The sequence below is a fragment of the Bufo bufo genome, chromosome 4 (assembly GCF_905171765.1).
Source record: "Bufo bufo chromosome 4, aBufBuf1.1, whole genome shotgun sequence".
Taxonomy (NCBI): Eukaryota; Metazoa; Chordata; class Amphibia; order Anura; family Bufonidae; genus Bufo; species Bufo bufo.
This window is the reverse complement of record NC_053392.1, coordinates 130,498,561-130,510,695: the sequence shown is the minus strand read 5'-3', so window position 1 is coordinate 130,510,695 and position 12,135 is coordinate 130,498,561. Positions and strand designations below refer to the sequence as shown.

The 12,135-nt window shown below is 40.1% G+C and overlaps 1 protein-coding gene across 3 annotated transcripts in view; it reads right to left on the bottom strand.

Moving 5' to 3' along the window:
- Positions 1–1,721: 1,721 nt before the first annotated feature.
- The window catches only part of YEATS2 (YEATS domain containing 2), a 106,021-nt gene continuing 95,607 nt past the window's right edge, over positions 1,722–12,135 (bottom strand). For all 3 annotated transcript variants that reach the window (XM_040427888.1, XM_040427885.1, XM_040427887.1), the window contains 4 exons: positions 5,793–6,016; positions 3,036–3,110; positions 2,867–2,940; positions 1,722–2,008 (listed from right to left, as the gene is read on the bottom strand). In XM_040427888.1, the coding sequence (XP_040283822.1) occupies positions 1,885–2,008; positions 2,867–2,940; positions 3,036–3,110; positions 5,793–6,016 (497 nt within the window). In that variant the 3' untranslated portion in view covers positions 1,722–1,884. The remainder of the gene's footprint in view (positions 2,009–2,866; positions 2,941–3,035; positions 3,111–5,792; positions 6,017–12,135) is intronic.

The window sequence follows — 12,135 nt, the reverse complement described above, 5'->3', positions numbered from 1 at the left end:
ATAGCGGAGAAAGGCTGCGGGCACCAGTGAAAAGTTACTTATTCCCAGACAACACTTTTATGGTAGCACTGAATTTAGCATTTTCCTACTCCCATTTATACTTGCACATGATTCTCTGCATGTCCACACATATATATAGCTATTCTAATTTTTTCCGAAGACAAATTCTCAGATTTCTTATAATTATTGGGTATAACAATGTTTTCCAGTTATTAAATCCATATTGTATGGCATATTTACTTACAGAGATTTAGAACATTTCAGAAACTGTATTCTAATAAATCTGCTGTGAGTTCTACCTAAGTAGCCTGATTACTTACATGATGGTGAGAAAAAGCCTGATGTCACAATCTTACTAAATATAATTAGTAAATGTGCTATTAATAAATTATTGGCCATTATACAGGAGTCTGAACTTTGACTTACCGACTCCACAGCCCTGTTTCGTAGGGTCCCCACTCTAACTGGAGCTCTAGGAAAAGGAGATCCAGCTTTTCATTTGTGTAGAACTACTGTAATTCTGCTAAATTCAATAGAAATCAGCTACGTCTGCTCTAAGATTTACTTAGATTAAAGAACCTCTTTATATGGTTTGGGGGAGATTTATCAAAACTGGTGTAACGGAAAACTGGCTGAGTTGTCCATAGCAACCAATCAGATTCCACCTTTCTGTTTTCAAAGCTCCTTTGGAAAATGAAAGGTGGAATCTGATTGGTTGCTAGGGGCAACTAAACCAGTCTTCCCCTTTGTGCCTTTTGAGATCTCCCATCGTCTTCCTGTGGTGGGGGAGTACAGTGACCCAATGAGATAATTAATGGCAGAACAATAATTGACTCTGGATTTTTAGGTAACCCTTAAACAGTCAACACAAAAAACTTTGGCGCATCCAGCTCCAGTTCTAAATTTAAGACAGCTTCCGAGCTGTTTTGCATTTACACCATTTTCTACGTCTAAAACAGGCGTAGGAAATGATGAAGGAGAAGGGCCGGCAGGTACCCTTCCACGCCGACACCGCGCCCACAATTTTAGACCTGGCATGAGCGGGGAGAAGCTTCAGCCTGTAATATGCCAAATATAGGTGTATTTCAGTATACCGTAATAAATGTATTTACTTCTGATACTGTACTAATAGTGTTTGTTGTTGTATATCTGAAAACAAATTAAAAACATGTTAAAAAAAACAATGTTATCATAATGCCATAAATAATTCTTCGCACCAATTCTTTCATGACCAAAGAGTTTTCTACAATGAAATAGAGTTCTATTTCTGTATCAAATAATACAACCATGGATTAGCTTGAAAACACCCACACAAGAAGTGTATATTCACATGGCCGGCGTGTTTTTTTTTCATGTAGTTTAAAAAAAAAAAAATTACGTTTATTTAACCAATGGGTGTTCACATCTATACAAAATTTCAGCTTGTGTTCTTTGGCACGGACCCGCGCCAGAGCCATGCAGAAAATACACAAATATTGCATGGACACTTTTTTTTTTATGCTTCCCAGTCATTTCAATTGGTGATTCAGTACAGATTCTCCCAAAGATAGGGCATGCTGCTTCTTTTTCCATGTGGTGCTTCCCATGGAAATGAATGGGACTGTTTTGTGACGTTTTTGGTAGCCGATCTTGAGGCGGAAACACTCCAAAATCAGTGCCAAAAAACTCAGTGTGAACTGACCCTTAGAGGAAAGCCCAATCAGTACTGACAGTAGTCATGAGAGTTACCAGAGAAGTGAGTTTATTTCCTGCTGAATAGACACACTCAAATATATACATAGATGGGAGTTGTACACCTTCATCCTGTGTGACACAAAAGCACTAAACCAAAAAATAACATATACCTCTACCCTATAAAAATACTGCTCGTTAGTGGGAGTTATTCTATTTTAATGGCAATGCATCATCCACGTGTGAGGCCCCCAGGTGCTTGTTTGTGAGGAAGTCAAATAGAGGAATATTACAAATTGCTTGATGAATGTTGGCAACACTGATTTCTCTTGGTGCTCTGTTCACAAGGAAGAAAGAAAAAAGCACAATCAATCTTAAGGAAACTGCAAGGAAAAAAAAAAAATCTATAATTTTTTAGCGCTTTGGTAACACTTTCAATTAACAGTAATATTTCCCAATACATAAAAGACAACGTTTATCCAGAAAGAGGCCATGGCAGCAATTGCCGCAGGCCTGGATACTTCCAGCCATGACAGATATACATGTCCCCTACAGGTGAAATGTATTATTACATGCTGCCATACAACTAAATGGCTAGTTTCACAGGTACATTTGTCCAGTAATATTAAGACTCAGTTCAGGTCATTAAACCTGAAGGGAGACGGGACACAAGGCCATAGTGACAGAGCAGAAATGAATGGATGGATGGAGTCCGTAATCACTGACCTCTTTGGTTCTCAGAGGGAGGTGGTGAACAGTGGACCCACCTCTATAATGTTCACATATCCTAATTAGTGTTGAGCGAAGCAAGCTTTGGATGCTTCATCCGAAGTTGCTTTGTTCCAAAATTTCTGAATAATACTGTACGGAGATTCGTCTCTGCACAGTATTAGAATGTATGGGCTCCGATGAGCCTGAGTAAGTTATTTACGAAGTTGCGCGTTAATTCGTTAAATAACTTCGGTAGTTAATTTTTAAAGTGGAAAACCACTTTAAAACTTGAAACCAAACTCGGCTTCAGAGGGACAGTATTTAGTATTTAATTTTCAATAGCACTACCGAAATAAAAAAGTTAAATAGTTAAAAAATTCTTTAAAAAACTGCTTTTTATGAACACTGAGTTTTAAAAAAAAATGCTCCTTTCCGACGGAAGTGTCCCTTTGAATACACAGTACATAGAAATTTACCAACATACCGTTTGCTAGAGGTCATCTGATATCCCACCGCTAAAGCATCTCGTAGTAAGTCACTAACAAACTGCCCTGTGGCCTAAGGAAATGGAGTATCAAAAAAAAAAATGAAGAATTAAAGAAACAAAGGATAACAAAACTGGCAGTAAAATGTGGCTAAGAAATAAAATGTACCTTTAAAATCATTTCTTCTACTGGAGAGGCGTAGACATTTTTGTGGATTTCCACTGGCTGTAATGAAACGCCAATCTAAAATAAAATAAAAAATGAAACATTTTCAGCTGAACATGGATTTATATAATGAAGTGATAACACTGATAGACTATATATTCAGCAATCACAATACTTCATGCCTCCCAGCGAGTCATGTAATGAAAGCACACTATGGGGGTCATTTATCAAACAGAAATTACCCCCCCAAATTAGCAGATTGCGGCGCAAAAGTCTCATTTACCATTTTCTACCCCTATTTTAGGTGTAGAAAATGGTCTACATTTAAGACCGCTAGGAAGCTGTCTTACATTTAGGAGTGGCGGGGGATATGGCAAAGTTATGTAGAGGCCGGCGCCTCTTCATAAACCTGGCAGATCCACCGTCAGGTATAAGGGTTATTAAGATCGGCGTCTAAAACACCGGTTTTAATAAATGTGCCCCTATATTGCTATTATCGCAGAAGCAAAAGTGGACCTAGATTCATTTTTATGCAAGTTATGCACATAAAACACCCTCACTTCCTACTACTGCCATTCAGTACAGAATACATAATAACAGGGATATAATATACATATAAATAGTGTGAAGTGCTGCCGGAGAAACAAGCTTTATTCACGCTCTCCTGTTTGGTCATCAGTCTCAGGTGTAAGACAATGGAGCTGCACAGTAAGTGCTAATGGCCGCCACATACATGGCTCAATCTGTATGAGGATTCCTGTGGCACCTTCGCTATCTGCTACAGTTTCCTTAGTAGACTGCCAACCAGGAATACAGGAGCAGAACAGCTGTTATCCAGAAGGCTAGGAAAGATGGTGACATAAAACCATTTACTTATTTAAGGGGTTGTCTTATCATGACAGCCACTATTTTTTCGATCAGCTGATTGGCATGGGTCCTGCTTTTAAAATCCACTGCAAGCAGCTGTTATCACTGGGAGAAATTGTGACCAGATATTTAAGTTTTGCCCAAGCTCTGCTTGGAATTGGAGAAGAGGACTTAACAGTTCAGCCAGAGAGGAGCAGAGTGAGAGGTGGAGAGGGGCTATTTTATTCCCTCATATCAGAAGGTTGGTAGCAGCTGGTGATATGGGCCTGGTTTTGTTTGAAAGCTGCCATTCCAAGCTTTGAAACAAAACCAGAATCGGGTCAGGAGGGAAAGCAGCTTAAACCTGCTTTCACTTTCAGCTGCTTTCACTCCCAACCTGATTTCTAACAGCTATATCTCCCGATGTAGTAAAGACAATGCTGTCATATTTGTCTTGTTTCTAAAGCTTAGATTGTCAGCTTTAAAACAAAACCAGACAACCATATCCCTAGCTGCCATCCAAAACAAAAGTTAAAGCAGCCCCCGCTTCAGCCTGGAGGAGGAAAGAAGTGCAATGGGGGAGCTAACAGCCTGCCGGAGGAAAGAAAAAAAAAACATTAATATATATACAGTATATATATATATGGTATATAAAAAGTTTTTCATCATAATTGTATTGACCCACAGAATAAAGTTAGTATGTTATTTATACCACACATTGAACGTTGCAAAAATATATCCCACAAAATGTTAAAATTGCAGTTTTTTTTACCTTTGCCTCTAAAAGCAAAATAAAAGTTATTTCATACCCCAAAATGGTTCCTAAAAAAACCTGCAACTCTTCCCGCAAAATTCAAGTTCTCATGCAGCTAAATTGCAGAAAAAAAGTTAAGACTGCTGGAACACAAAGGAGGGAAATGTTAAGGCTAAGATTAGTTATGTCACCAAGGAGTCAAAACGCATCTCAGTCATCTTAGTTGTGCGATAACTTTATTTACTTCAGACATAAATTCAAAATCTACAATAAAAAAGGGACATTTTTGGGAGATTTTTCCGATTTTAAAGTGTGTCTCTGTCATTACTTTTGGCAATGCTGAACAGTTGACAGCACTAGATAGGAACAGGTTGGAACAGGACAAATATACTTTTTGTGAAGCTTTTCATACCAATAGTAGTGAGAATTTACATTTTTCTTCTGCCAAATTCTGTTGTTACAAGTTACCAGATTGAGGTCTTCACAGTGTAGTGCTCTCTGCATTGAGCTCCTTCACAGCCCCTCCCCTCTGCTCTGAGTGACAGATGTAGCATCCAACCAGGAGACAATTACACCTGTCATTCAAAGCAGAGGGGAGGGGTTGTGAAGGAGCTCAACGCAGACAGCACTTCACTGCAAAGCTCCGCCTCCTGGGCACTTGCAAGAGCAGAATTGGCAGAATAAAACCTAGTATTCTCCCGACTCCTGACAAGAAAAGGTATGTATATCCTGCTCTCCCCAGCCACTACTTAGTGCTATGAGCAGTTTACCACAGTCACTGACAGACTCCCTTTAACAACGCATATACAGGGTTGTTTTAGTGAGCTAGAATATGCCATCACTTTATGATCAGTGATTCGACCTCTGGGACCACCTACCGAACCTGTGAATGAAGAGGATGCAGCACTGGTTTAGTGCTGTATTGTCTCCAAAGTTTTTCCACTGTAGGTGGCCTGGGCTCCTCTGTGCAGAAGTGAAAAGCGGGGAAGGAGACACACCACTAAGCTGTAGCATCCTTTTTATTCTCAGGATTAGTGGGGGCGTCCCAGAGGTCAGATCCCCTCTGGTCATAAGGTGATTGCATATCTTTACTAACAGGAATTCCCCTTTGATAATTCTAATTAAAATGGATCAGTTCTTCTTAAAATAGATGTAATTACCTCTTGCGCGGTGTCTCTGATAAACTCGCTCGGCAAGCTCGGGGTCAAGTAAAATTTGACATCATCTCCTTCTTCATTTTCTTTTTTAATCTGAGGTTTGCTCTCAACTTTAATACTGAGGATATCAACGTGTTCTTCCACTTCTCTATCCTTTTTAAGAATCTTCTCTAGTTCCTCAATTTTTTGACAGAGAGCGCCGGGGGAGGAATAGGAGGAGGGTAAAGCTGCAAAAATACAGACAGGGAATAAATACCTGGAATTATACAGAAACTAAGTTAAATAAATAAAAAAAAGTCTAACTGTATTCTGCATAGGCACCTTGCCATAGGCGTCACTGCAACTGTATCAGATTACAGAACCAAGGAAAGTTACATAAAGTAGAAGTTATTCTTTCTGGTCTATAACAGACAGGTCAGGGCTTGAATGACAATGACAAACAATTGTAATGCGCTTTTCTCACAGGGACTCAAAGCACAGGGATAATTGTACTCAAAAGGTGTATTTACAATCCTAAGAATCGGGCAGATTATTGGGAACGACCGTTCCTGCGAACGGCCTTCCTGACAATCTTGCCAAGTCAATGTGCCGCCGAGCCTGTCCTTCATGCAGGTACCACCAATCATGGCTTCTAGGCAGCAGATCGTGCTGTCTGTCTGCTGCTCAGAAGCCATGATTCTGTATGAAGACTAGGAAAATCAATAGCGATCCCTCGTCCTCATACTGTAAAGGAGATTGCTGCATGTAAATGTGCGGTCTCCTTCACTGAACGAGCAGCCGACTGTCGGGAAGGAACGCTTCCTTCCAGACAATTGGCTGCTCAGTCGGCCCGTCTAAATCCAGCTTTAGTATCAGACAGGAACAGGCTGTGGATATAAAGGAACACATGGGGTGACATTTTATATGAGTTTTCTAGTGAAGAGTAGGTCTACACAATGCATGGTGCAAGGTAACAAGAGAAATAAACCAATACACAGTGCGGATACAAATTAATGGCTTGTCAGTAATTTACACTTGAAATGCAATATATAAGGCCTCTTTCCCACGGGAGTGTTCGCCCCGTTGCCGTATTGCAGACCGCATTTGCGGATCCGCAATACACGGGTGCCGTTCCGTGGGCATTCCGCATCACGGATGCGGACCCATTCACTTCAATGGGTCCGCAAATCCGGAGATGCAGAATGGTGCGGAAGGGAAGCACGGAACGGAACCCTACGGATGCACTACGGAGTGCTTCCGTAGGGTTTCGTCCCGTACTTCCGTTCCGCAAAAAGATAGAACATGTCCTATCTTTTTGCGAACCGCTGCGGCTGCCACACGGACTGTGCTCGTGCATTGCGGCCCGCAGCATGACCACGGGGCGCACACCCCCGTGAGAAAGAGGCCTAAATGCAATATGTTGCGTGTTGGGGCTGAGCACCTATATGGCAACCACTAAAATACCAGGGAGTCGCCCCAGACACATTTATCCCTGCGCTTTGTGTCCCTGTGAGAAAAGCGCATTAAAAATGTTTGTCATTGTCATTATAGGAACACTCTGTACAAAACTGCTACTCCGTGCCTAATGGAGGATGAGAGTGGGTGGTGCATGATACAGGGAGTCAAGGAATAATACCTGTGTCATACACTATCTTCTCATGCCCTGCACATGGCATAATGCAGTGTTTTGTGCAGAGTTTCCTTAAAGGGCATCATCAGCAGATTTGCACCTAAGAAACTGGTTGACCTGTTGCATGTGCACTTGGCAGCTAAAGGCATCTTTGTTGGTCCCATGTTCATATGTGCCCGCATTGCTGAGAAAAATGAAGCTTTAAAGGGGTTGTCCAAGTAATTTTTATTCATGACCTCTGCCGGTTGACGAGAAGGCGCCGCTGCCTTCTCTTCATTGTTTACCTGCTTGTCGTCGCAACTGTAATTTAAGAGATGGCTCGTTCCAATAGGAGTTAAATGGGACGGCCTAGGTGTAATTACACCTGCTCACCACTGCAGCAGCGATGGCGAGCAGGTAAACAATGAAGAGAAGGCAGCGCTGGCACAGAGTGCGCCTTCTCTTCAACCAGCTGATTGGCAGGGTGCCGAGTGTCAGACCCCCGCCGATCTGATATTGATGACCTATCCTGAAGATAGGTCATTAATAAAAATAAATTGGACAACCCCTTTAATATATGTGAATGAGCCTTTTGGAGCAAAGGGAGCGTTGCCATTACGCCTAGAGCCTGTGCTCTCTCTGCAACTGCCGCAACTTCTCCACTTTGATTGACAGGGCCAGGCAGTGTAAACATAATCAATGGCCCTGACAAAGTGCAGGGAGTGAGGCAGTTGCAGAGAGATCTGGGCCTCTAGGTGTAACGACAACGCCCCCGTTGCTCCTAGAGACTGATTTGCATATATTAAAACATAATTTTTCTCAGCAATGCGGACACATATGAACATGGGACCAACACAGATGCCTTCAGCTGCCAAGAGCACATGTAACCGGTCAGCCAGTGTCATGGGTACAAAACTGCTGACAGATGCCCTTTAAGGATTATGGATCATATACAGAGGAGAGGAGGCACTTCTATGATACCTGGGAGAGGGAATGGGTGATAGCTCACTAAATGATCAAAAGAATGACTGCTATAAGGAGGTGGACTTGATAGACTGGTAACTGTGCGCTTGTTCCAGTCCTTCCCTTTGTCTAACTCTGTCCCTCTCTAATATCTCTGGGCATTATTATCTTTGATTCTAATGAAGTGTCATCCCCTGAGCTAAAATCTCCCTCAAACACTGCCTGGCCCTATGAATTAACACATGTGGAATTATATACATAACAAACAAGTGTGAAACAACTGAAAATATGTCATATTCTAGGTTCTTCAAAGTAGCCACCTTTTGCTTTGATTACTGCTTTGCACACTCTTGGCATTCTCTTGATGAGCTTCAAGAGGTAGTCCCCTGAAATGGTCTTCCAACAGTCTTGAAGGAGTTCCCAGAGATGCTTAGCACTTGTTGGCCCTTTTGCCTTCACTCTGCGGTCCAGCTCACCCCAAACCATCTCGATTGGGTTCAGGTCCGGTGACTGTGGAGGCCAGGTCATCTGGCGCAGCACCCCATCACTCTCCTTCATGGTCAAATATCCCTTACTTTCAAAGTTTTCCCAATTTTTTGGCTGACTGACTGACCTTCATTTCTTAAAGTAATGATGGCCACTCGTTTTTCTTTACTTAGCTGCTTTTTTCTTGCCATAATACAAATTCTAACAGTCTGTTCAGTAGGACTATCAGCTGTGTATCCACCTGACTTCTCCTCAACGCAACTGATGGTCCCAACCCCATTTATAAGGCAAGAAATCCCACTTATTAAACCTGACAGGGCACACCTGTGAAGTGAAAACCATTTCAGGGGACTACCTCTTGAAGCTCATCAAGAGAATGCCAAGAGTGTGCAAAGCAGTAATCAAAGCAAAAGGTGGCTACTTTGAAGAACCTAGAATATGACATATTTTCAGGTGTTTCACACTTGTTTTTTATGTATATAATTCCACATGTGTTAATTCATAGTTTTGATGCCTTCAGTGTGAATCTACAATTTTCATTGTCATGAAAATAAAGAAAACTCTTTGAGTGAGAAAGTGTGTCCAAACTTTTGGTCTGTACTGTATATATATATATATATAATGTTGGGACTGGGTGGGTTATATATCCATCACTCTTTCAAGTCAATTTATCCTTATTGGTCTGGAAAAAAACATTGTTCTGTTATTGGTTTTTGCTGGATAGGCTTTCACCTTTTGAATTACCGTAGTGTTTAAAGAAAAGAAGCAAAGGTAAATTCCTCATTTAGACCATTTGGGGCTAGACATTTAAGTCTATAGATCCATTTGGTCTTTTCCCCCTTAATCTCTGGTTGATATTACCTTGTCTAAGACCCAGGGTGATTTTACTGACACCCCAGAACCTAAGGCTGCTAATATCCCCCTTATGTACATGAAGTACATGTCTCGATAGGGCGGTATCAGCTTCAGTATTCACAGTGCTAAAATGTTTTGAAATACATCTCCTCAATTCTTGTATTGTTTTTCCGATGTAGATCTTTGGACAGCTAGATCTGATGGCATAGATTACTCCAGTGGATTTGCAATTTATATATTGTCTTTGGTATTTTTTTTATTATCGAAAGGATTCGTAAATTCTTTAGTAGATATCATTTTACTACAAAAATTGCAATGTCCACATGGGTAAGAGCCTACAGTAGACAGCCATGTTGTTTTTGTCTCTTTCTTATTCCATCGAAAGTGACTATGTACTAGATTTTCTTTTAAGTTCATCCCTCTTCTATATGTAATAGTTGGATATTGGGAGATTACTTCTTTGAGGTCATCATCTGTTCTAAGAATATGCCAATGCCACTTTAGTATTTGTCTCACTTTTTCATATTGTACATGATAAGTACCAATGCATCGTATGATTTTGTTTTCGTTCTGTTGTTGTTGATTCTGCAGAAGTTGGATTCTCTCAATAGATTTTGCTCTTTTGTATGCTCTATGTAGAGCTTTTTTCGGTCTCTCGCTCAAAGGCTTAATCTGTAGAGCAATTTCTTCTTGCTCGCAAGTATTGGCACTCAGGAATTCCCTTCCTGAGGGCTAATGGGTGGTAAAGTTACTATAGTGGGTTTTGGATTAAATAAAAATTATAAATTATAATAAATAAATGATTTAAAGCAAAACCCACTATAGCAACTTTTTATTCTATTCCAAAGATACACAAAAAACAACATCCGATTCCAGGTAGGCCTATCGTGTCGGGCAATCAAAATTTATGCGAAGGCATCAGTAATTACGTTAACCAAGTCATATCCCCATTTGTGCCCGGCCTCACGTCATATCTTAAGGACACAAAGGATGTTCTTGTCAGGCTGCAGGGCACACAAGTCAGCAGAACCACTTTGATTGCAAGTTTGGACGTTGAGGCACTATATAAAGTATACAGCATCAATTAGGACTAGAAGCAATTAATTATTACCTTAGCACAAAGGATATAAAATTTCAGCAACACAATAATTTTGTTCACACTGTTACAATTTCTGTTAGCGCATAATTATTAACTTTTGATGGAAAATATTATTTACAGACCACTGGTACCGCAATGGGCACGAATTGTGCACCAAATTTTGCAAATCTTTTTTTAGGGTGGTGGGAAGAAAGAATCGTTTTTACAGAAGATAACACCAATTTTACTAAGCATGTCACGTTTTGGGGTTGATATATAGATGACATTTTGATTTTGTGGGATGAATTTGATCAATTTGTCCTTAACGATAATACAGTAGGTCTCAGTTTCACTGCTGAGATACACCATACTAGCTTACATTTTCTGGATTTCTGGAAGGCTACATCTACCAATAGTCTTTTACACTGGCAAAGTTACCACCAATTAGCCCTCAGAAAGGGAATTCCTGTGGGCCAATACTTGCGAGCAAGAAGAAATTGCTCTACAGATGAAGCCTTTGAGCGAGAGAGTGAACTCTTGTATAACAGATTCCTGGCATATGGTTATCCGAAATAAGCTCTACATAGAGCATACAAAAGAGCAAAATCTATTGAGAGAATCCAACTTCTAAAAAAGTGAGAGAAATACTAAAGAGGCACTGGCATATTCTTAGAACAGACGATGACTTCAAAGTAATCTAGTTCTTACCCTGTCCTAAGGAATAGTATGAAAATAAAAATATTAAAAAAAATTGAATCTGAACGGGCCAACATGATTTATTGGAAAATTATAAATATAAGTAATAAGTGTATAATAAACTGTAAAAATTACAATTATGTCTACTAACCTTTGATTATGAACGCTTAATTGAAAAAAGCATAGTAATAACTATATAATCCATGTAGTGAAGTGATCAGGAATAATTCATCAATGTTGATTATAATTCCTAATCACGATTATTCATGTAGATTCTCACAATTCATCACTGTTGATTATCTTGAAATCATGATTCTTGATCATCACAAATCATCACTAGTAATTATTCCTAAAATCATGATTATTGATTATTTTTTAAATCATGAATTTTTATATTCTGCTAATAAAATCCAATAATTGTGGTGTGCTTAACATATTACTCAGGTACCAAATAATATAATACTAGATAAAAAATGGTACAGCGTGATAAGCCCAGATATAAAGATGTGTGTATCTTTAATATTAGATTAAGTCCCTGTTCATGCGCAATGAGCACAAATTGGGTGCTTATGGTCTAAGTCCCGAGGCATGCGCATGAATGAAGAGAGATATGAGTAAGCGGAATTCCTTGGGCATGCGCAATAGCAAGAGAGAGACAAGCGGAGGCTAAGTTCAATGAC